Below are 23,659 nucleotides of genomic sequence, written 5' to 3' on the forward strand. Positions count from 1 at the left end.
GGATTATAATACTTGCTCTTACGAGTTAGTGGAGCCCGTCAGGGTACCGCACGACCAGTAAGGACAGGCTGGGTACACTGCTGACGGGTTCCTTTTGGGCTGTAGCTGGCGTAGCTCGCTGCGGTGAAGTGGACGAGCTGGACGCCTGGACCGCAGCACAGGAGCCGCTGGAGCGTGCCTGCCTTGGCTGCACTGCTCGTCATTAGCGTACCTGACGAAACTGTCACGCACGGCGTTTTCTCTGTTGCAGTTGCAGTACATGACTCTGTCAGAGTTTGCCCTTTTATACGTAATATAAGAACACTGTTTACGAGATTTGGCACGGTTCAGTGCTTCACAAATCACGGCGCTGCCGGAACAAGGAAAGAGAGCCTTGAACTTCGCAGTTCGCAAATGCTTCTTTCTTTTTTTTGAAAAAAAAGTTTGTAAATGCTTCAGTAGCAAACAAAAGCTTCTTTTTGAACCGGTGGCCTGAATCCCGGCCTTCCGGATCAACGCCGAGGCGTCAAGTCAAGGCAAATGTTTCGTCAGCTGGAGAAAGACCAGGCCATGGCCACCGCTTCATGTCTATCTGCATCCAGCTTCGAGCTCTGATCATGAATTCCTCGGCCCGGAATTAGTATGAACGGTGCCATTGCAGTTTCGGCCGTTCGTCTCATTTCTTTCCGTTGCAAATGTGATCTCAGTAGTTATTAGTCATTCCTGGCTCGTTTATTGCAAGGAAAATCATTATTAGATCCCCAGCAATTTGTACTTCAGTTACTTGCCAAATTTACGTCGCAATGTACAGTTGGGGGCCATGATTACTAGTAGTAATGTAAACTGACGGTTTCCATACCTTGGCCCATCGTTTCCAAGAGGCCTCCCCAAATCCTACGGAAATGAAGTTTTAATTAAATTTCTGTAAATTTTGTATAGAAACCTTGCTTGAAGCCCCCAAACCACACTGTACATGATATCCACAGGCTTTCCAAGAGTCCACCTACGAAACCTTCCGAGAAAAAACAGCGGAGCACGGGACAAAAAGGAAGAAAGCCAAAAAGGGAGCCTCCTTTCCAAGTTCAAAATTCGAAACCACCATAAATTCCACCCCCAACCCACCGTTCCGGCCGCACCGCAGGCAGAAGCGCACGCCCCCCTCGCCGCAGTTCCACCTCACCCCACCCGCCCACCCGAACCCCGAGGAGCGGCGGTGGCGACGGCGGCGGATTCGGCCATGGTGCGGTGCAGCAACGGCCTTCTGGGCCTCCTGAACGCGGGCGTGCTGGTCCTCGCCGTCGTCGCGCTGGGCGGCGGCGCGTGGCTGAGCCACCGCGCGTCCACCGACTGCGAGCGGTTCCTCGAGCGGCCCGTCATCGCGCTGGGCGTGCTCCTCCTCGCGCTCTCCCTCGCGGGCTTGGCGGGGGCGCTTTGCCGCGCGTCCTGCCTCCTCTGGCTCTACCTCCTCGCGCTCTTCCTCCTCATCGTGCTCCTCTTCGCATTCACCATCTTCGCCTTCGTCGTCACCAACCGCGGCGCCGGGTGGGTCGTCTCCGGCAGGGGGTACAAGGAGTACCGCCTCGGGGACTACTCCACCTGGCTGCAGCGGAGGGTCGAGAACGACGGGAATTGGGCCAAGATCCGGAGCTGCATCCAGGACGGCAAGGTCTGCCAGAAGCTTGGGGACAGGAAGGAGACGGTCACCCAGTTCGTCAACAGCAACCTCTCCCCGATCCAGGTCGATTCCTTGTTTCCTCTGCTAGAAATTTTCCTCTGGATTGTTGGACTTTACCAAAATTTGGATGGAGATTTAGTTGGCCCAATGCTTTCTGTCTTGAGTTTTGTTTTGGATTCTGATGGTAAACTGCGTGCGAGGAAGTTTAGATTGCCCTAAGTGGTTGGATTAGATTTTGGTAGCTTGAGTCGATTTATCTCCGGGAGATCACAGCGTTTTGATCGGTTTATGCACATAGGTGCCTTCTCTTCTTGTTTGGTGGGAATCTCGTCCACGTCAGTCATCATAGTCTTACTGGATTTCCAGTCACTTGCGGAGGAACGTGCGGAAGCTGATTGCAACTTTTTGTTCTGTTGTTAGAATTCACAAGGTTTTGTAAATTATTAGGGACAGGCTTATCTGTTAGGGCACATGGGGCTGGTACGGTTTGGTGAATTTTGCGTAGGACCCTTACAAGAATAGTTAGATTCCATTTTTCACAAGGTTGTGCATGTGACATTTCAGTTCATGATAACTGTACCCCACGTTTCATATGCTGCATTTTCGATTAATTTGTTAATTCCTCTTGCATTATGCTTATCGTTACTGCAGTTACTTTCCACGATACAGTATAAGCAATTTCTGATTGCATTCCTCTGTTACCAGCTTGTCGGTATATCGATTATAGTGTTTTGGTAGTTAATTCCTTTTACAACTCTTTGAGTGTGGCACATTCACTTAGCCATAGATACAGCAAGCAAATGCTGACTGATGAATCTATCCCACTGAATTTCACACATCCATGTAACTCGGTATTCGGTAACTGTCTAATTGCACGTTGTTCTGATGAAGCAATAATAATGTGACATAATCCCATAAATATCACTGTGTTGGTGATCCATTTTTTCTTTGCAACTAGGGATACACTGTTCTTCTGAAGATTTTTTTGTTGCCCTTGTACCAAGAGGTACCACTGATTATAACTTGGACATGACTCATGAGGGGTGTCAGAAGTTAAAATTGTGGTACCACTTGGCTTGGTACCTCTCCAAGGATGGTTAAGTTCTATTCAGAAATGTTTTACGTCTGGCATTTATCTAACAATGAGATAGATGATGACTTACTGAATGTCTTCCTTTTTCTAGGAGTGTTTGCTTTAGATTGCCATGCTAGCTTTTGCAAATTGCCAGTGCATGATGCTGACATTTATAGACCTTGCTTATCAATACAACATGTGGACCCCTCCCTGTTTGAATGCAGTTCACTAGTGCTATACTTAATTCGACCTTCGTAATGCAATTGTCATGTTGTACTGCTAATCACATTTGGAGCACACTTATACGAAGTTCCTGCCATTTATGGTTTTTGTAAACTTCTGCACTGCAATGTAGGAGTATCAGCTAATAATATATTGGTTTGTGGAGCAGGGGCACTCTTACATGCACACCATCATCTAGTTTATATAATCAATGTGTCTACTTCAACCTTGACTTCATGACCTGAATGTTCATTAAGATTTAAAAGCACTTTCAGTTTTCCATCCTTGAATATTTTTGGCTGCATTGCCTGAATTAGTATTTTTGGCTGTGCTATTTTCTGAAAGGTTTTTTTTGGTGTTATTGCCCTTATTTGTTTTAACTTTGTGATTTTGCCCTTTATTTTTCACAAGTTATTGCCATTTTGCCTTTGGTCTTTGTGTATTTGCACCTGTTTTGCCTGTTGACTCAGGGGGTAAAATCGCATTGATGTGTGAATAGTAAAGGGAAAAATCACAAAGTTCAAAAAATGAGAGTAAAATCACAATTACACTTCAAAGTAGGGGTAAGAAGATAAATGACCCTTTCTTTATGCAACTTGTTTGCCAACATTTGGGATGCCAGTTTCTAGGTCTTTTCTGCAACTTTCTTAATGTCCCTTAATTGACAATTCCTTTGCAAATGTATACGTGAAGATAATTCATCCTTGACATTTTCGTTCTCCTGATTTACTCAATCCAATGGCCTGCTGACCTTGCTATATTATGTCACAGCCCTGAAACATATCTACTCCACCCAGTTGAATTTTGCTTGAACATTGAATATTTTCATTCACTATGAAGAAACTGTTTTTTCTGCAGCTAATAAATCTATCTTATGTCCAGTCTGGATGCTGCAAGCCACCGACCGGCTGCAACTTCACCTACCAGAGCGAGACTTTCTGGATCAAACCTGCTGGCTTCAACACTACCACCGATGATCCCGACTGCACCACATGGTCGAATGACCCAACCACGCTCTGCTATGACTGCATGGCGTGCAAGGCCGGCGTGCTCGCCAACCTGAAGAACGACTGGAAAAAGATTGCCACCGTCAACATTGTCTTCCTGATCTTCCTCATCGTAGTCTACTCTGTGGGGTGCTGCGCGTTCAGGAACAACCGGCAGGACAACTCGTACCCGGCCTGGAAGTAAGGTGCGCCTGGCTATGTATAGGTTGTTAGGTTGTGTATCTGCGTCGCGTTGTTACCATGTCTTTAGCGTGTGGGATTATGTGTCAACCGTCAGTAGTTGATGCTTGCTAGTATGTTGCTCTCGAACGCGCATGATGTGTGAATGCTTCTAATCAAGATATGTCGAAAATTTGTCTGCCCACCAGCTGTTCTGGGCTTGAGTTTTAACGCTTCTATTCGAAATTTCAGTGCTGAACACTGCATGGGTTCGTGCAGGGAAATTCTTGTCGATTTTGCTGGATGTAACGTCACAAAAATAGTAGTAGGATGCTCATCGAAAGAAGTACAGGTGTGTTGCTAGTGTCTTGATTGCAAGCAACCGACCAAAAGTTCACAGCATTTTGTTCATCAGCGGGAAAGTTCTACTGAGCCATGAAGCACAAAAGAACACCTCATCACGCTTGGAACATCTGACTCTGTTCTGCCAGCCGTTTCTCCAGCCAGCCAACATTATTTTTCTCTCACATCAAACCAGCACCAACCACCAGCCAGCAGTAATTTTCTCTCATAATAAATCAGCACCAGCCGCAGCCAGCAGATCAGAGTGTGGAAGGGAAGAAACAAGCGGATTTTTTAGCAAAAAACAATGACACCTAGGGAGGTGTTGCAGGAGATCAAAGTTGAGATGCAGTGCAGGTGCAGATTTATGGCCTGTGGGAAGCCGGAGTTATCTTCTTTTCATGTTTAAGCTAGTTTTTCTAGAGTTTGTGACAAGCGACTAACCGGCTTATATTTACGTGGAAGAGAGAAATGAAGAGAGAAAGGAATGGGTGTCACGTGACTGCGCGGTCGCGTCCCCATCGCGGGGGTGTTACCGCCGTGGTGAGTAGCAGGCGAAACTGTTAAACTTGCTCTAAGCACTCTGAACGCACTCTTCTTCTCCTAGCTTAAATGACAAAGCGGCTGCTCCCCAATTTTTTTTTCAAAAAAAAAAACACCTCATCACCACTTTATAAATCGTAGGATTAAACTATCCTCAGATTGAGGCTTGGGCTGTTGGGACTGTGAAAGGAAATATGAGCATTGTTTGGGTGTTAAGTGTGATGCAAACATACTAGCACTGTGTATCGGCACATAGAAGAAACTTTTGTTTGCATTTCATCAATGGAATTGGTTGGAACAAAGAACAAATTTGTCTGTTGAATGGGGATTTTTGTGCTGTCCCTTGTGGCTAACTGACGGAAGAAATTTCTTTGGGTTCTCTAGATTTGTTGGTTTGTTTGTCCAGAATGAATTGTTTACATAGTCCATCCATCACTCCATTTGGCTTGGGCACACAACAAAGATCAATCAATCAAGATAATAATGGTGTAAAGTTTCAAAAAAGAGAGAGAGATAATAATGGTGTGACCATGTGAGAGGTCTGGTAAAACGCTTTTACAAGGAAGCAAAAGACCCAACACAACCCAATCCAGCAAAACCCAATCCAAGCCCATCCACGGCGCCTTCTTTCATCCCCGCCCGGTCTCGGCTGCCCTCCGCGCCGCCGTGCCATGCGTGTCGCCGCGGCGGCGGCGGGGGGCCTCCGCCCCACGGCAGCCACCCTCCTCCTCTTCTCCCCGCCGCACCAGCACCGACGCCTCCTATCGCTCCACCGCCGCGCCACCCAGCACCTCCCCTTCGCCCGCCGGCGCCGCGACTCGTACTCCACCGCCACGGTCGCCGCCCCGATCCCGAAGCAGGAGGACGCCGGCGGCGCCGGAGGCGAAGCGGAAGGCAAGGCCACCCGCCGCCGCCGCGCCCGCGACTCCCCCGAGGGTAACCTCCGCCACCAGCTCGACATGTGCTCCCGCAACGCCGACCTCACCACCGCCCTCCGCCTCTACGACGCCGCCCTCTCCGCGGACTCCCCCGTCCCGCTCTCCCTCCACCACTACAACTGCCTGCTCTACCTATGCTCCAACGCCGCCGCCTCCGACCCCGACAGCTCCGCCGCCGCCGCCCGGCGCGGCTTCGACATCTTCGCCAGGATGGAGGCCAACGGCGTCCAGCCCAACGAGGCCACCCTCACCAGCGTCGCGCGCCTCGCCGCCGCCACGCGCGACCCGGCCATGGCCTTCTCCGTCGTCCGCCGCATGGCCACTGCGGGCATCCCGCCTCGCCTCCGCTCCTACGGCCCTGCCCTCTTCGCCTACTGCGAAGCCAAAGACGCCGACGGGGCCCAGCAGGTCGAGGCCCATATGGACGCCTCCGGCGTCGTGCCTGAGGAGCCCGAGCTCGCCGCGCTGCTCCGCGTCAATGCGGATAAGGGCAGGGCCGATGAGGTGTACAGGCTCCTGCACAGGACGCGCGTTCTCGTCAGGCAGGTCTGCGACACGACCGCCCAGGTCGTCGAGGCCTGGTTCCGGTCCGACGCGGCGTCGGAAGCAGGGGTGGACAAGTGGGATCCCAGGAAGGTCAAGGAGGGCGTGATCAAGGGTGGCGGCGGCTGGCATGGCCAGGGATGGCTTGGCAAGGGGCCATGGAGCGTTGACTGGAGCGAGATGGACAAGAACGGGACTTGCCAACGCTGTGGGGAGAGGCTTGTCTGCATAGACATTGATCCATCGGAGACTGAGAACTTTGCGAATTCCCTCACTGAACTGGCCATCAAGCGTGAGGTCAAGGATGATTTCCTTGGCTTTCAGGTTTCACTTCAACACTTCAATCCATTTTCTTCATCATCTTCCACTACTCGCAACATAGTCCTCCATTCCAACGTTGTAATTCTTCTCTTTTTAACTGAGGACGTCTCTGCAGAGCTGGCTACGCCGCCATGGACCATTTGATGCTGTTATAGATGCTGCTAATGTAGGCCTTTACAATAGTAAATCTTTCAGTTTTTCTCAGGTATAATGCTTCTGTCCAGCGAAGCAGTGTAAAGCTATGATCCGATCCTTCTTGACTCAAAGGCAGGCAGGCAGACAGGGCTAACTGCCGATATTGGATCTCTTTCCTTGCAGGTGAACTCTGTTGTAAATGCTATACAGAGAGTAACTAAATCAAAGAAGTTGCCACTGATTATTTTGCACAGGAACCGTGTAAATGGTGGTAATGCAAAAGCTCCATACAACCAGAAGATTCTAGAGAGTTGGAGGAAAGCTGGAGCTTTGTATGCTACCCCTCCTGGTTCCAATGATGATTGGTGAGCACCTTCTTCCTTTCTGCTAGCAGTTGTAAATACTGTTGAGCTGGATCATGTACCCATAGATGGTAGGAAGTGGACTCTCTTGAGGGGGTGATTTGGGGTATGCTATTGTTTGCTTACCCTGTTTGAAGGATCAGTTCTATATATTGGTTTAACACGTGATCTTTTTATATTTTTTTTCCATATCCACAAATCATTTCTTCCAATTCTGCTACAGGTATTGGCTGTATGCAGCTGTCAGTTGCCAATCATTGCTTGTTACAAATGATGAGATGCGAGACCACTTGTTTCAACTACTTGGCACTAGTTTCTTTCCCAGGTGGAAAGAGAAACATCAGGTTTTTTCCTACAAAGCCATGAATTCTCTGCTGTCTAGAAATCAAAGCTGTTCCACTTAAAGAGCACAAAAAACTCAGTCATAAATTCAGGCATTGTTACACCAAAGACATTCTCTGGATCTTTTGCTCTCTTTTATCTTCCCTATCAAAGTTTCAATGTGAATGACCTACGCAACTCTATGCAGGTCAGACTAACTTTCTCGGGGAGTGGCCCTACTCTTCATTTACCGCCTCCTTATTCAATTGTTATTCAGGTGATGAATCTAAATGGAAAAATCTGTACAAATTCTATATTCCTCTTGATGATTAATCATGCATGAAAATAGTTAAACAGCCCAGTCAATTTTATTACCCTCGTATGTTGTAGGAATCTGTAGATGGAAGCTGGCATGTACCAACGACAACTGGTGATGATATTGAAAAGCCGCGGCAGTGGATCTGCTCTACAAGAAAATCTTCCAAGTAGATGGGACATGGATTTCATTATAACCGGTTGCACATATGCTGAAGTAGCCAAATACTGAAATTCTGGTGTCATTATTGCCTTGGTACTTATTGAGCTCTGAACAGAAGAAATAGATGCACTACTACTCCTGGCTGCAGATGAGGTTCAAGAATGCGGAGAATTGGGCTTGAGTCGGTTTCTCTTTGGGAGATCAGAAAGTTTTGATCGTTTATGCGCATAGATGCCTTAGCTTCTTGTTAGGTGGGAATCTCGTCAACGTTGTTCATTATTGTCTTGATGGATTTCCAGCCTTGTGCAGAGAAATGCACAAAAGCTATTTGCAAGTTTTTGTTACGAAGTTAGAAGAATTCACAAGGTTGTAGCAATGCGGGACAGGCTTATCTGTTAGTGTACTTGGGGCTGGTACAGTTTAGTGAATTTTGGATGGGACCCCTACAAGAATAGTTAGATACTTAGATTCTATTTTCTTTAGTTTGTGCATGTGATATTTCAGTTCTGGCGAACTGTACCACACGTTTCATATACTGAATATGTCATTGTCGACTAATTTGTTAATTCCTTTTGCATTATCTTTATCATTGCAGCAGTTCCCTGACAATAGATACAGCATAAACAATTTCTGACTGCATTGTGCTGTTATACCAGTTTGTTGGTAAAGATCGATTACAGTATTTTGGCAGTGAGTAGTGACTAAAGGTTGATGTTTCTGATGAATCTATGCCACTGACATTTCAGGGCGAACTTTACCCCACTATCCATTTGCTGCATTGTTGGTTAATTAGCTAATTCCTCTTGCATTCTCACTGTGTCAGAGTTACTTGGCTATAGATACAGTAAGCAATTCTGACTGCAGTGCACAGTTATACCATTTCGTTGGTAAAGGATCAGTTGATGTCTTTTGGTAGTGACTTATGAATTGATGTTTCTGATGAATCTATGCCACTTAATTTCACAACACGTCCATGTAACTCAGTAACTGTCTAATAGTAAAAAAGTAACTGTCTAATAGTAAAAATGTTCTGATGAAGCAGGAGTTATGTTACATGCTCCCATAAATATCAACGCGTTGGTGAATGGTAATTTGTTCTTTAGCATCTAGGGATATGTTTTATGGTAACACTGATGGATTTAGGAGGTATCAATTTCCAAGTTATAATTGATGCACCTCTCTAAGGATTGTAAAAAAGCTCTCCTCTGAAATGTTTCAAGTCTGGCATTGATCTATCATTGAGACAGACGATGACTTACTGGACTGGTAATCTTCCTTTTTCTAAGGGTGCTTGCTTTATATTGCCATGCCAGCATTTGTGAATTGCCAATACATGATGCGGACTTTTGGTGGACCTTGATTATCAGTTGTGATTTGGCTACTGATAAAACCATAGCCGAGGGAGGTTCAACTGGCGCCGAGCTGGGCGAGCGCAAGGAGAAGCTGCTCGCAACCAAGGCGTCGGGCTGCAGGGGAGCATGGAGCTTGCCTTGCGCAAGGATGCACAGAGGAGTTCCTCCACTTCACAGCCAGTCCTTTACTGAATGGAAGCATACAGATTTACTGACGAAATTCAGCATATGGCCGGTGTGGTGTCTAGTATCGTTTATTCGTTTCGATCTATTCATAGTACCAATTTGTGAATACCAGCCATTATCTGGGAGGTTTATTTTCATCAACATTACAGCACTGCATCTGTCATTCTGTGTACATGTAAAACCAACATTGCTGATCAACAGTGCTGAAAATAACTGAACTTCAGCGTAAACCACATATGCATGGAGGAACAGAGGATTCAGGCAAAGATTAGCCACTGGTCAATCATATTTCAGTGTGTTTTCCTCTCTGTTTTTTTTACCATTTTTTTGGGGCAATGAGCGGCCACAAGTGAGACTAAATTGGCGCCAATTTCTCTGTTGGTCTATAATAGCATGTCCCTTTCCTCCACGTACAACAGTAGCTGTCCAGCTGCTAGCTTACAGCCCCCACACTCATCTCCCAATAATGGAGCAAGACAAGCTCCTGATCAATTCGTGACCACTAGCACGAAGTCTAAGATCTGCCTTCCGATCACCGTCAGATGACGCCATGATCTTCTTTCCAATCTCGATCTTCTGAAGCAAGAACAGCCACTACGATTGTCCCATACTCTGAGTAGGATCCCTGCATGCCAGGTCAATGAAAAAGGTAAGGCACACCATGACAACACATCCTGAAATGGAATTGTGTCAGAGAGGACACTAGACACTAGTCTTTTGATCTAGAAAATGCAACACGTATGGAGCACATGTATGTACCGGAGGATGGCGGATCGCTGCACGGCCGCCGCCGCCGCCGAGACGCGGCGGAGCACGTCGACCTGGGCGCGCAGGTGGACGACGTAGTCCACGGCCTCGCGGAGCAGCGCGGCCTCGTCCCTGGCGGCGTCCCCTCCGGGAATCACCTTCCTGAGCGCCATGGTCCGCCTCCTCACCAGCCTCCTCGCGACGTCGCTGCTCGCCGCCGCCGCCGCATTCTTTGCAGCAGCGTAGCATCCTCTCCTCACCCTCTTCGCGCCGACGCATCTCCTGACGACCACCCTCTCGAACCTGCTCCTCCTCGCCTCGCATGTGGCGGCGGGGCTGGAACTGGACGAGGCAGCGGCCGCCGCCGCCGCCGCCGCCAGGACGGCCTTTGGCCACCTCGCGCGGGCGCCGCCGGCTGCCGCGCCGCGCGCCTTTGCCATGGCCACGTCGGCGGAGCACTTGACGGCGCGCTTCCGCTCCTGGAGGCTCATGGCGTCGAAGGAGCGCGCCCGGAGGCCCCGCAGCAGGTTCCTGAGCAGGTCTCCCTTGAAGGAGGCCACGGCGCCTTTGCCCGCGGCGCTAGGGCCTCGCATGCCTTCGTTTCCCGAGGAATCGAGGATGAACTATTGAAGAGATGCAAGCAAGCAATGTGCTAGCTTTGAACGCCGGCGGGCTACTGATGGCAGCAGCGAGAAGGGCCTCCCATGGCTGTTATATATGTGTGGCGCCTCGGCGGCCGCGGCCGGCCGGCGTGTCGCTTCGTCGTGCGGCCTCGTTGGAACACGTACGGCGTGTGGCTGGGAGGCGAGACAGCACATGCGGGTGATCTCCCATGGATCTTCCCGTCCAGCTAACCTCTGTGATCATCGAAACGGAACATGGCCCCCTCTTGTTTAATCGCTGTTGTCGGAGAATCGGATTAGCAGATGCATGCATGAATGTCTGAAATCAGCACAAGATCAATGTGGCCTTAACAGCCGCCAGCCCGCCGGATCCATCCATAGACCATAGTAGTATAGTGACAGGTAAAGCTTTAAAAAAAAAGTGTAGTGACAGGTAACATGCATGATGCATGCACAAAACAGTTTTTTTTTGGGAAAAAAGATACTCCTGCTCTGCTAAATGAACGGGATGACTGGATGGTAATCGTGACAGCATGTTTCGCGAGACGAGATGCCTGGTCGTCTGTCGAGCTGATGGGGTGCGCGTTCGATCATGTGCGCGAACCGACCCCGTGGCAGCGTAAGGTTTCCATCGCTAGCTCCGTGTCGTGGTCACGCGAGATTGCGGGCGCTGGAGCCTGGAGGAGGGAGGAGAGAGGACCTGGGGGGTGGGCGCCCAACGGACAAGACGCACATGGCGGCACATGTCGCGTCAGCGCGCGCTGGCCGGGCACTTGGCCGCGCTCGACGCCGCGCGCGGCGAGGGCCGAGGGGGACGGCCGGATGGGGATGCGGTTGCCGCGCATGTGACCGGCCGCTGCCTCTGCGGATACGCCGCCGCTCCCCGCTCCGAGATGCTCATCTCTCTGGCGCCTATCTCGGGCTGCAGCTTCGACCTCCCGGCGTCTGCATGTAATCGAGTAGCATCTAGAGGACGATGCATTGGCAATCTGACCATCACACGTTAGTAATCTTGCTTACTAGGCAAATATATCCGAGCGTCGTAAGAGACAAAATTGGTAAGTATAGATAGGGATTTAGATGAGAAGTCGTGGACGGAGAGCTGATTTAACTCACATGGGGTAGACTAAGGGAGTGTTTGGGAGAGCTCCGCTCCACCAAATTTGGCTTCACTCCAGGAGAAATAATCAAACACCCCAGTTAGACTCCACCAAATATCGGCTCTATTCCATCATTTTTTGGAGCTCCTCAAGAGGTGGTCCAAAAAAATTTGGAGCTAATGGAGTTGCAGGTTACCCACCAGCCACATACTCTTTCACATAAAAGTAGAAAAAGTCAACATCAACCCGACTGGTCCTCTTCCACCGCCGCCTGTTCCTCTCCATCGCCGACCTCTCACGCTCCTGCGCCGGCCTCGCCCTCCCACGCCGTAGTAGCCGTCCTCCCGCTGCCGCCGCTGAGCTCCGGCCTCCCACACCGTCGCCGCCGATGAGGACCGGGTAGTTCTTGGTGCGGCACGGCCGATGACCGGGTCCAGCTTCCCTGCCTGCTTGTTGAGGTCGCGGCTGTAGGTCGAGCGTCTAGAAGTTGGTGGAGTGGAGTGCTTGTTTTAGAAGTGGAGTGCTCATCCTAAATTCTCGTCTCAATTAATTACTAAGGCAAATCAAATCAAAAATTCTGATGGAAATTTTAAACATATATCATTAAGAGCGACATATGTGTCACGGCCCCAAAGTTTTGAGCCGGTGAGCTCGCCGTGGCGCACATCGCGGCGTGCCGCGTGTCAGCCCCGCCACCGGCCATCCTCGTGCCACGTGCCGCCCTGCCTTGCATCGACGAGCGAGCCACGGCAAGCTGCGCCCATCCCGCGACCGCGCACAAGACGTCAACGCCATGCGCCGGCCATCCTCGGGTGCCGTGCCGCGCGCGACCTCCCTCGCGCATTCTTATCTGGCCGCTCGCCCTCTCCTCCTCCATCTAGACCGCCCCCCTTCTCCCCTTCAAACCCTAGCCCAAACCTCCATTGCCGCCGCCGCCTGGAGCTCCGCCGACCTCCGTGATTCGCCTTCTCCGGTGAGCCGTGGCTCGATTCCTCGCGGGGGAAGCATCTCCTACCTCTCATCGACCCATTCTCCTCCTTACCCGGCCCCTTCCTTCGCCGTGCAGAGCCCTCGGCGGAGCCCTGTCGCCGGCGCCGCACGCCGCCGTCGCGCCTCCTCCCTGTCGCTTCTCCTCGCCGTCCGCTTGCGGGGTGAGCATCGCCTCGCCCTAGAACACGCCGTGCTCACGCCCCGGCCCCCCTTTGGCTGCCGCCGCCGTCGCCGTGCACGACACCCGTGGCCGCGCTCCCGCGCGGGTCAAGGCCGTTGGCCTCGCCTTGACCCAGCCTGGGAGGGCCACCGCCCATGGGGCCCACTTGTCGGCCTCTGGGCTGGCCAGATTCGGGTGGATCTAGCAATTTAGCTAGGGTTTTGTGATGTTTATTATATCTGCAATCTTGAAAAATGTGTAGAAATTTGTGTATAGCTCCGAAAATTATGAAACTTATTTTGTTGGGTTCGTATCACTGAGGTCTACTTAGGAAAAATGTTGTTTTGTATGTTTCCTTGTTGTTTGTTAGGGTTTTAGTGTGTTTTCGTTTGTTCTGTCCGAAAATGAGTTAATGCAGAACTTTTGGCTGGAAAGTGACAAAATGATGAAACTAGTTTTGTTAGCTTTGTTTTCTTGCCTAGTATCTTTGATAATTTTCTTAGATTTATTTGGTTAAGTGTGCATGCCTTTTATAATTTATCTTATTTTGAATAGCTGAAATTTAATATATATTTATGATTAATTATAGAAAATGATTTTGCTGCAAAACCAATTTTCATGAGTCCCTTGCAATGTCCTCTGCATGCTCAAATTATTTCATGATTTATGCTTGCTGTATAAATTTATTTCTTAATTCTTGCATCGCATTCATGCATTATAGTGACCGAACCGTCGGAGGTCGAACCCGTGGAGCCCACCGAGCCCGTGGAGCCTGAACCCGGAGTCCAGTTCGTGGTCGAGTCTGAAGTTAATCAAGGCAAGCAGCTAAGCATGAATCCTTACTCCTATTTAACCTGATCTAATTAGTTATCTCACCGGGTAATGTTGGGTTATATATAGTATGTATGTATTGCATTCTTGTACCTGCTTTCATGCATTATCCTTCCTTGAATTGTTATCCATGTCCTTGTCACTTGTTAGTCAGTTAATTACTTAACTTGACTAGATGCTTAGCCCTGCTTAGAATACTTATATTGCTCGCTAAACATGAATAGTTTGGAGGATCATATTTACCGGTTACCCTTGATCGCACTGGTTCGATTTGGTCGTTAAGGGTTTGGTAGTATCGAGATTCGAACGGAATGGTAGGGCCTAGAGAATGAAGTCACATGGGCATAGTCCGCTTGGATCGTTTAAGGACCGTCCGTGGATGACGTCGGCTTTGAGCACCTTTCCGTGCTACCACATATCAAAATAATGGTACGGATGAGCCAATTACCTCTTTTGATTTGATCATTGAGGTCCGGTCCCGGATTCATGGCTAAGGGCTATGTAGGGAGGCTTAGAGGTGTCCCCGGGTGGACCTATGTGTAGGAAAGTTTAGAGATGTCCCTAGAGAAACTAAGTCTCCACGCGCAAGCTGGGCGTACCCTCAACGGTTGAGCCTCGTTGGGAACGGTTGACGCGAGTACCCCCTCATCCAATTTAGCTGGTTGGGTGAGTCGCATGGTTCTTGCATCGTGTGGGTAAAGTAGTACACCCTTGCAATGTTTAAATGAATTCGAATTGCCGCGCTCTCGGTTATGAGCAAGCTCTTTGTCCATTGAACTTTTCGTAGAAAGTTCGGTTCAGTTGGAAATGGTTCATGTCGCTTCTAGAATTAATTGTATTTCATATTATGCTCTTAGTCAACTAAAATTTTTGGGGTTTGGGCAAGAATAATTAATTTTGCTAGGTGATAGTTTAGAGAGATCTGGCTGTGCAATATTTACTTAACCCTAAAGCTTTCATTTGAGCCTTTGCATAATCCTTGCTTATTTAATCGCGTAAGTCTTGCGGGTACCTTTTGTACTCAGGTTGCTTTCTAAACCTAGTTGCAGGTGAGTCGGAAGTGGTGTTCGGCCACTTCTACCCCGCCGATCCTAGTGCGGGGGAGGAATAGGTCGTTGAGGCTATGATGGTGTCCTTGAGCAAGAAACCATTATCTTAGGTATGTTTTTATCGTAGCCGAACTCCGTGAGAGCATGTACATGTAATAAACTTTAAGTTTCGGTTTAATATGTTTTTCGTGAGCCTAAGGCTTGTGCTGGAAGTTAGTTTGAATCCACTTATATCAAACTTGTAATATTAAGTGTGTAAAACTGCTCTTTGTGGTTCTGTGGCGATGTATCTGATTGTAAACGGTTTGTGCATATGCTGGATCCTGGGTGTATGTTGGAGCACATACCGGGACTACCGGATTTGATGTTATTTTGGACGGATGACGTGTCGGTTATTCGTGTCTCTAGATGTGGGATAACACGTGGCACGCTCTCCAGCTAGCACGTGTTGACTTTTATCTGGGTGATAATGACCGACGATTCATTTAAAATAGTATTAAATTGGACGGTTCTCGCAATATACTAACTCATTTTTGCTACAGAGAAAAGGCTTGATCAGCATGGTGACCAGTAGGATTCGGCGCATGAGGAAAGTGGAATGGATAGGAATAACTGGAATGAATGAAGATGGCAGCTCCGTGCCGGAAAGTTCCGGGAACAAGGGCGACGATGGCGGCGGACGGGCGCCGGCAGCGGCGGTTCGTCCCCTTTCCTTGAGCCGCGGCGTGCCCCGAGAAAGCTAGGCCGGCCGGCAGATCGCTGCCTCACATGCATCACGCTCCCATGGACACCTCGTCAGCGTGGAAAGGCGCCACTGCGTTTGCCTGCCTCTCTTCAGCTGAGCTCATGTGAGTAATCTCCGACGACGACAAGGGTAGTGTGCATATAATTGTTCCTTTCTAATCGAAATGACATTGCCCAAAAAAGAAAAGGCATTGATAGGGTGTGTTTAAATCCTGTAAAAATTTGGACGAAATTCACTGTAGCAATTTTTAATCAAAAATTAAAAGGACTAAATTTGATCCAATTATAAATCTAATTATACAGATGGACGGAAAATCGCATGACAAATCTATTAAGCCTAATTAATTCATCACTAGAGGTTGTTTACTGTAGCACAACATTATCTAATCATGGTCCAATTAGATTTAAAAAATTCGTCTCACAATTACACCCGGGTTTGTGAAATGGATTATATCAGTTATGTACATTTAATGCTTCCAATTAGTGGTCAAACGTTCAAAGTTACTTAGCTCCCAATAAAAATTTTGGGATCTAAATACAAACTTAACCTATTGGTCCCTTGGCTCCTTCCGGGGTATATTTTTCCCGGCACGTGGTAATAGTATAATCTAATACTTTATTATTGCCCCTACTACTACTTTAGAATTATCACTGCAAAAGAACACAGTACGCACCACCTCACTATTACCACGTCGGACCATCAATGTCGACACTCGAGGGTTAACCGAACCGTCGGTAACCGGTCCGGTTTGACCGGTTACCGGTCAAACCGGTCCGGACCGGTACCGGTTCGGTCCGGTATGAAACCGGTCCAAATTCAAAATTTAAATTTGAATTCAAAAAAATGAAAAATTCCCAAAAAATTCCTAAAAATACTTCAAGGTGCAATGAATCTAATGGTGTCAAATTTTCTCCAAAATTCGTTCATTTAGTATGGTTTTCGGAATTTATAAGTTAAATAAAAAAAGAAAAAGAAAAAAAACCGCGGCCCATTAAGGCCCATCGCGCGGCAGAGGTCATTTAACGTCGCGTGTCCCTCAGCCGAAGCCTCACCAGCGCCTCCCTCACCCGCTCCCCCCTCACTGACTCCTGTCCGCCGCCAGAAGTCGCCGCCCGCCGCTCGAGGCCGGTTAGCCGCTCTCAGATCCCGGCTAACCGGTCTCCCTCACCGGTAAGCCGGACCGGTAGCAGATCTACCGGTCCCGTCCGGTTTTCCGCCCGGGGAGGCCGGTTTACCGGTATGGGGAGGCGGTAAACCGCCGATTAGCGTCGGTAAGCCGCGGTCAGGTTAGTTTTTTTTTCCCTAGGATTTAGGTGTATTTAGATGTTTTGTTTTAGGATTTAGGTGTATGACTTAGGTATATTTAGAATTTAGGGAAGATTTATTTATATTACATGATTTTTTGCACTATGTAGTAGGTTTTAGCTAGATTTAATTTAGGTGTATTAGATGATTTTTGACACTATAACTTAGGTAGGTGTAAGAATATTAGATGATATATTTTTGTTGTGCATGTATGCAGATAGACAATGGCAAGCAGAGATGTTGTGTGGGAACACGGTGAAAATCTTTATCCCGGATGGCGATGTAACTATTGTCGTACGCAGAAAGGAGGAGGTGGTGCGACTAGATTGAAACAACATTTGGCTGGGCGCGGGGCAGAGGTGATCCATTGCAGGAATGTGCCACCTGATGTGCGGGACTTCTTTCAGCGTGAGTTGGATAGGGCAAAGAAGGCAACTGCTGACCGGGCCCGAGAGAGGTTGAGACGGGAGAAGGCTGCAGCAGAGGGAAACTATCCCGGTGATGAAGAAGATGAGGAGGCTCAGGTGCAGCGTGCCATGGATCTATCGAGAGCGGAAGCAGAGTTCCGACGGGGGGTGGAACAGAGAGGAGGTGCATATGAGCGTGGAGGGGGTAGTGGTTCGACGAGGGGGAATGTTATGCAGAGAATGTTTCGAAAGTCCACTTCGCAGAGGGAGAGTCCTGTGGTGGAGGACTATAACTTGGCAGCTGGTGGGAGAAGAGGAATGACACAAACAAGGATTGATACAGGCTCCTGGACGCAGAAGGGTAAGAACGCAAAGGAAGCTATTGGTAAAGCTTGGTCAAAGTTTTTCCATATTGCAGGAGTACCTGGAAGACAGGCTGACAGTCCATACTTTATCAGCGCGGTTAGGGAGACACAGAAGTGGGGTAAGTTTTCTTTCATTGCAATGATACCTATAAACTTACATTTTTGTATCTTATGATTTTCATATGGTTGCAGGTGAAGGTATCGCATCACCCACTGGACGGGATATTGATGGCAAGTACCTTGATCAGAATGAGCAAGACTTGAAGACGAGGTACGTAAAGTTTCAGAAAGACTGGCCCTTATTTGGCATCACGTTAATGTGTGATTCATGGACTGGTCCGACGAGGATGAGTGTCATCAACTTTTTGATATATTGCAATGGGGTCATGTGGTTCCATAAGTCTATTGATGCGACTGGAAGAATTCAAAATGCTGCATATTTGTTCAAGGTAGTCCCTCAACCTGTTCCATTCACATTGTGTATGTTTTGTCATGTTACTAAAAAATCCGTCTTCCATTGCAGGAGATTCGAAAGGTGGTGGAAGAGATTGGACCGGAGAATGTCGTGCACGTAGTCACCGACAACGGCTCGAATTACAAAAAAGCATGCAATGAACTACTAAGTGATGTGTATGACCACATAGCTTGGACACCTTGTCTAGCACACACCGTCAATTTGATGTTGAAGGATATAGCTCGAAGGCCTGAACATGGTGTTATCATCAAGCAGTGCAAGCGAATTTCAAATTGGTTACACAATCATGGTCAGTTGAATACAATGATGAGGAACGCAATCGGTGGTGAGTTGGTCAAGTGGAATGCCACTCGATTTGGAACCAACTACATGTTCCTAGAGAGCATCTATCGGAAACGTGATCGTTTCATGCAGTGGATGGCATCTACTGAGTTCCAACACAGCAAATGGGCGAATACCGAAGATGGTAGATTTACTCATGCAAGTTTTTCAAGTATGGAGTGGTGGGATGCATTGAAATATATCATCGACACAGTTCAACCAATATACAAGTTCCTCCGCTTCGCTGATCAGGACAAGAAGCCGAACATGTGCGAAGTCGTGATGGCCTACCAGACTATGAAACAAGAGCTGAAGTCTTTCTTTGGAACAAATGTTTCCACACTGAAAGAGTATGTTGAGGTGGTGGACGAGAGGTTGGATGATGTGTTCATAGGCACGTATGTGGGTCCAGGTAAGCACACATCAGTCGTCTATTTTTAAACTCTATTGAAATAATGCTTATTTGAAGTGATTTATATTTTGCAGCTGCTGTCCTAAATCCGAGGTATGCCTATACGATGGAACCAACTCAACAAATGTTTCGTGGACTTAAGGATACATTTCAGCGCATGACGGATCTCCAGAGCGCCGTCCAGGCATTGCAGGAGCTTGACGTGTTTCGGCAGAAAATTGGCGAGTATAGCAGTGATATGGCAATGCGGATGGCGATGGACCCAAAGACATCCCCATGTAAGAGTTGTTCCGTATAAAATTGTTATTTTCTCTCTTCGAAAATATTGCTTACATACTCGGTTGCACATGCAGCGTCCTGGTGGATGATGTTCGGATCAAGTACTCCAAAACTGCAGTACCTTGCCATGAGGCTTGTTTCACAATGTTGTTCATCCAGTGGATGCGAGCGGAACTGGAGTACTTTTGCCTTGCTGCATACAAAGGTTCGCAATCGGTTGTCGCACAAGAAACTTAATAAGCTTGTCTATGTCAACTACAATCTTCGTCTCCGACTCGAGGAGGTCTCCGGCCCACTGATGCGTGAAGAAGGTGATTTCATTGACCAGCTAGCCCATCTTTCATTCTATGATGAGAAAAATCCGGTGCGGGAATGGATGGAATATGGTAGATCTAACCGGGCTCCAGTTCTGGACGAGGATGATGATGACGGCGACATCCCTCTCCCGTCCCATATTGTCAGAGATCAAATAAACGTGTCAGATCTACGTGAGGCTACGGGGAATGATTCCATCAGCGATTGGGCACGTCAAAATATAGGTGACACTCACCTAGGGAAGAGAAAGTTGCACAAGGGGCCTAAGAAGGGTGACTCGAAGCGTCGAAAAGGCAAAGGAACAGCAAAACCAGTGAGCAGCGACACCGAGACTGATGATGGCGAAGGTGAGCGTAGTCCTCCGTATCAGGAGTCCGAGGATAGCAGCTCGGCCGATGATGGTGATGATGGTGACGGTGCTCAGCCTAATGCTGGTGGTGGAGGTAGTGGTGCTGATGATGCTGCTGGTGGTAGTGGTCATGCTCGTGGTGTTCGTTTCACAGGTATATATTGCACATATAAATACACACATATTTCTGACTATTGACTACTAATTATGAAATATGGTTGATTGCAGGGGAAACTCAGTTCACACATGCTACTCAGGACACCGACCATGGAGCACCGCAATCGCAGAGGAGAACAGGTGGACCGACGGACTATGACAGTCCACAGAACTCTTCTTCCTCCTACAGCGATTCGAGGCACTCTTTTCACTATCCCATTCCTGACATCAGCATGCAGCCACCGACGAGATGGGTGTACGAATGGGAAGACCCCCATTTTTACACTATGTTAGTTCAGGAATGGCAGACAACATCGGCGTGGACGGGCCAAACTTGGCAACACTACAAGGCTGAGCTGCTTAGAGTGCGAGGTATCGCTTTGATGTCCACCGCCGAATACCAAACCGCATCTCAAATGGGGGTCTTCCCATTCCTACGTTGAACTTTTCATTTCATGTGTATAAGTGTATGACTCCGTATTTGTATGCACCCTATTACTATTGTATTTGTATGCATAATTATAACTCATTGCTTTGGTAGGGTCATTTACATTAAAATGTGCATAGGTCATGTCGAAATTTCCTTTTATTTCACACCGGGAATCAATTTTTCAAGCGGCGAAAAAATACTCTAAACAACCGGTATACCGGCCAAACCGGCCGGTATACCGGTGTAACCGGTCGGTATACCGCAGTGAGCCGCAACACAAAACCGGCCGGTATACCGGCCAAACCGGCCGGTATACCGGTATACCCGGCCGGTATACCGGTCGGAACCGCCACCACGGTAAAATTTGAATTCAAATTCACATTTGACCGGTTCCGACCGGTAACCGGCCTAACCGGACCGGTAAACCGGTACCGGAGCCCGGCGGTTAGGCCGGTCCGGTCGGGAAATTGAACCCTGCACTCGACACGACATCTACTACTATATAACCACACCAGCTTGCCATCTCTGGACAAGGATCGGGGGCATCCTTTCTCATAAACATGGCGACATGATGATGGCCGTGTTAAGGTAGTAGCGCACGACTGTACAAGTAGGTCACACCCCCCCCCCCCTGCCCTACAGAAACAACAGTCCAAGAAAGGCGTAGAATTGGACGTGTTACTATACGGGATACGCACGCGCGGCGGGCGTGTATACGCAGTACACGTACACGTACACGGCCGGGTGGCGATGGTCCCGTACGTCTTCGTGTTATAGTACCGTGACACGTGACAGCGGACAGCCAGTGTACGTGTACCGGCCGTGTACGGTGGGAAACGGAGCACGGATACAGGGCCACACAGAGAAGGGCCCGGCCCCGGCCGGCGTGGGGCAGCGCGTGCTGGATCGCGTATTATTGTACGGGGCAGCCGGGCCAGAGGGTGGCATGCGGTATACCGTATACGGTATACGGCCCAGCGTTCTCACGTGCCCGGTTCGTGGCGCATGGGAGAGGTTGAGGCCGTGGCCGGCCAAGCCACACACCCACATGGATGGGGGATGGCCATGGCTACGGCCGCTCGCCCCTGCCCCTGACGTGACTCCACTCGCCAAGGCATGCACTCCGGAATTTTTATTTTATTTTAATTCTTTTTAAAATATTAGATTAAAAAGATTAAAATATAATAAAAATTCTGCACTCCGCCAGTTTACCACTTGGCATGTTTCCTCATCGCTTGCACCTTCTTTACTGCTCCTACTACCGCTAATCCTGGAGAGAACTCCTTATTTGATCTTGAAAGACGACTCAATTCCCTAATCTGACCTTGAAAGAAGAACACCACCTTATTTGACATCAACTTGCAACTCTGTCTGCATCATCCGGCATTCCGGCTGCTCTCCATCGCACAAGTGCCGGAGATGACTCTGATCTATCTGCCGTTCTGCGATCGCACCTCGTCAGATTTTCAGGCTGACCACCGGCCTACAGGTTTGGCTTCTTTTGTTGAAAAAACTGCCCCGGTTCCCAGTCCGGCAGTCCGTTTGAGGCGGCCAGATCTGCACAGCAGGTCGTCGTTGGCGTGCACCGTGCAGGATCAACGAGCAGAGCCGTCACGGTCAGGCGAGCGGCGCCCCCCTTCCGCCCTCCACGCGAGCGCACGGTGGTCGCCGCCGGGGAGCCTTGAGCCTTGGACGATGGACGGCAAGTCCCCATCAGCTGGCTATCAGAGATATGAAGGAGATCGCCCCTTGAATTCCGCTGCGTTTCAAGAAACGCAGCGGAATTCAAGTGCTGTTCCTCTGAGCCTCTAAAATCTTAAAAGGCCGGGCTGGGCAGTCATAAATTGTTTACTTGTTTGAGTCCGGTTGAAGCAGCAGCACGTTGTTGATTTCTGCCGGTGAACTAGTCGTAGCTGGTAGCGTTCAGGGTCGCGGTGTGCAGCCGTTGCCCGCCGTCGAACAATTGGCGCGGCGCCTAGGACCTGGCGGCACGCTTTGTTTCTTCGGTGCCGTCCACCACCACCATGTCCTCAAGACCATGGCGCACGACGCCCGAGCCCCACTCTCGCGTGCTCCGCCGTCGCCATGGCAGACGAGACGACGGGACGCCCGGCGGTCACCGTCGCGCTGCTCGTGCTCGCGTGCTGCCGCCTCGCGCTCGGGTTCATCTCCAGGTTCTCCCCGCCGTCGTCCCTGACAACGCGCGACGGCCCCGCGGCGCGCCGCGTCGAGCCGGTGGGGTACCTGGCCTCCGTGGCGTCCTCGGTCCTCGCGGCGTACGTCGCCGCTGCTTCGGCCTCCGCCACGCGCCACGGTGGCGGCCAGCGGCGGCGGCGGACCTCCGTCGGCGCCCTGCTCGCGGAGGCGTGGCGCACGTGGGCGCGCCCCGCGGCGACGGCGCTGTACGTCGAGCGGCTCACGGCGGCCATGGCGTCGCTCCTGCTCACGCTCAGCGCGTTCCTGGGCGCGATCGGGAGCGGCGGCGGCGGCGGCGCGGCCGCGGGGCTCCTGGCGGCGTCCGGGTCGGTGGCGCTCGTGGCGTGGCTCGGCCCGGTGCTGTTCGCGCACTCGGACATCGCCTGCACGATGGGCCTCGTCGTCGCCGCCGTGGAGGAAGGGTACGAGGGCGCCGCGGCGGTGCGCCGGGCCGAGGCGCTCGTCGCGAAGCGCAGGGCGCGCAGCATCGCCGTTGGCCTTGTGGCCGGCGCCATCGAACAGGCGCCCGCGTGGCTCTGCGGGGACGACGCGTCGGCGCTAGTGCTCGCACCGGCGGTTCTCGTGGCGAAGGTCGCCGCGTGCTGCGCGTGCGCGGCGTTCTACTACGATTGCAGGAGGCGGCGGCATGAGAGGATCAGTGATGGTGGCACACTGCGGATCGAAGGGATGACAAAGTGTTTTCAGATGGATGGTTGCGACATGGGAGATGAAAGTGATGTTGAAGAATTCGGGTGTACACTTGAGT

At 49.8% G+C, this 23,659-nt stretch overlaps 4 protein-coding genes across 4 annotated transcripts; 3 read left to right on the plus strand and 1 right to left on the minus strand.

Moving 5' to 3' along the window:
• The first annotated feature begins 1,053 nt into the window (after window positions 1–1,053).
• LOC120704903 (tetraspanin-7-like) lies at window positions 1,054–4,370 on the plus strand. The gene is made up of 2 exons (XM_039989443.1): window positions 1,054–1,717; window positions 3,834–4,370. Exons 1-2 carry the CDS (start codon window positions 1,217–1,219, stop codon window positions 4,140–4,142), a joined length of 810 nt encoding a protein of 269 aa, XP_039845377.1. The 5' UTR covers window positions 1,054–1,216; the 3' UTR covers window positions 4,143–4,370.
• Window positions 4,371–5,590: 1,220 nt separating this feature from the next.
• LOC120704904 (proteinaceous RNase P 1, chloroplastic/mitochondrial-like) lies at window positions 5,591–8,680 on the plus strand. The gene is made up of 6 exons (XM_039989444.1): window positions 5,591–6,807; window positions 6,920–7,009; window positions 7,123–7,304; window positions 7,525–7,645; window positions 7,831–7,899; window positions 8,013–8,680. Exons 1-6 carry the CDS (start codon window positions 5,674–5,676, stop codon window positions 8,109–8,111), a joined length of 1,695 nt encoding a protein of 564 aa, XP_039845378.1. The 5' UTR covers window positions 5,591–5,673; the 3' UTR covers window positions 8,112–8,680.
• Window positions 8,681–9,812: 1,132 nt separating this feature from the next.
• Window positions 9,813–11,200, minus strand: LOC120704905 (transcription factor IBH1-like 1). Its single transcript, XM_039989445.1, has 2 exons — window positions 10,398–11,200; window positions 9,813–10,263 (listed from the first exon to the last, which is right to left on the minus strand). The coding sequence occupies exons 1-2, from the start codon at window positions 10,976–10,978 to the stop codon at window positions 10,233–10,235; spliced, it is 612 nt and encodes a 203-aa protein (XP_039845379.1). The 5' UTR covers window positions 10,979–11,200; the 3' UTR covers window positions 9,813–10,232.
• A 6,856-nt stretch (window positions 11,201–18,056) lies between these two features.
• Window positions 18,057–22,172, plus strand: LOC120702248. Its single transcript, XM_039985968.1, has 6 exons — window positions 18,057–18,079; window positions 18,153–18,409; window positions 18,484–18,586; window positions 19,930–20,265; window positions 20,340–20,394; window positions 22,160–22,172. Exons 2-6 carry the CDS (start codon window positions 18,278–18,280, stop codon window positions 22,170–22,172), a joined length of 639 nt encoding a protein of 212 aa, XP_039841902.1. The 5' UTR covers window positions 18,057–18,079; window positions 18,153–18,277.
• The last annotated feature ends 1,487 nt before the right edge of the window (window positions 22,173–23,659 follow it).

Source organism: Panicum virgatum, chromosome 4K, assembly GCF_016808335.1.
Source record: "Panicum virgatum strain AP13 chromosome 4K, P.virgatum_v5, whole genome shotgun sequence".
NCBI classification, from domain to species: Eukaryota; Viridiplantae; Streptophyta; class Magnoliopsida; order Poales; family Poaceae; genus Panicum; species Panicum virgatum.

Bases quoted from the DNA above. Each gene is read 5' to 3' on its own strand.
- LOC120704903 (XM_039989443.1), top strand. From the start codon at position 1,217: ATGGTGCGGTGCAGCAACGGCCTTCTGGGCCTCCTGAACGCGGGCGTG. The intron at 1,718-3,833 runs GTCGATTCCTTG...TCTTATGTCCAG, and splicing joins GCAACCTCTCCCCGATCCAG to TCTGGATGCTGCAAGCCACC.
- LOC120704904 (XM_039989444.1), top strand. From the start codon at position 5,674: ATGCGTGTCGCCGCGGCGGCGGCGGGGGGCCTCCGCCCCACGGCAGCC. The intron at 6,808-6,919 runs GTTTCACTTCAA...ACGTCTCTGCAG, and splicing joins ATGATTTCCTTGGCTTTCAG to AGCTGGCTACGCCGCCATGG. The intron at 7,900-8,012 runs GTGATGAATCTA...CGTATGTTGTAG, and splicing joins CTTATTCAATTGTTATTCAG to GAATCTGTAGATGGAAGCTG.
- LOC120704905 (XM_039989445.1), bottom strand. From the start codon at position 10,978: ATGCGAGGCCCTAGCGCCGCGGGCAAAGGCGCCGTGGCCTCCTTCAAG. The intron at 10,264-10,397 runs GTACATACATGT...CCTGGCATGCAG, and splicing joins CAGCGATCCGCCATCCTCCG to GGATCCTACTCAGAGTATGG.
- LOC120702248 (XM_039985968.1), top strand. From the start codon at position 18,278: ATGTGTGATTCATGGACTGGTCCGACGAGGATGAGTGTCATCAACTTT. The intron at 18,410-18,483 runs GTAGTCCCTCAA...CTTCCATTGCAG, and splicing joins ATGCTGCATATTTGTTCAAG to GAGATTCGAAAGGTGGTGGA. The intron at 20,266-20,339 runs GTATATATTGCA...GGTTGATTGCAG, and splicing joins TCGTGGTGTTCGTTTCACAG to GGGAAACTCAGTTCACACAT.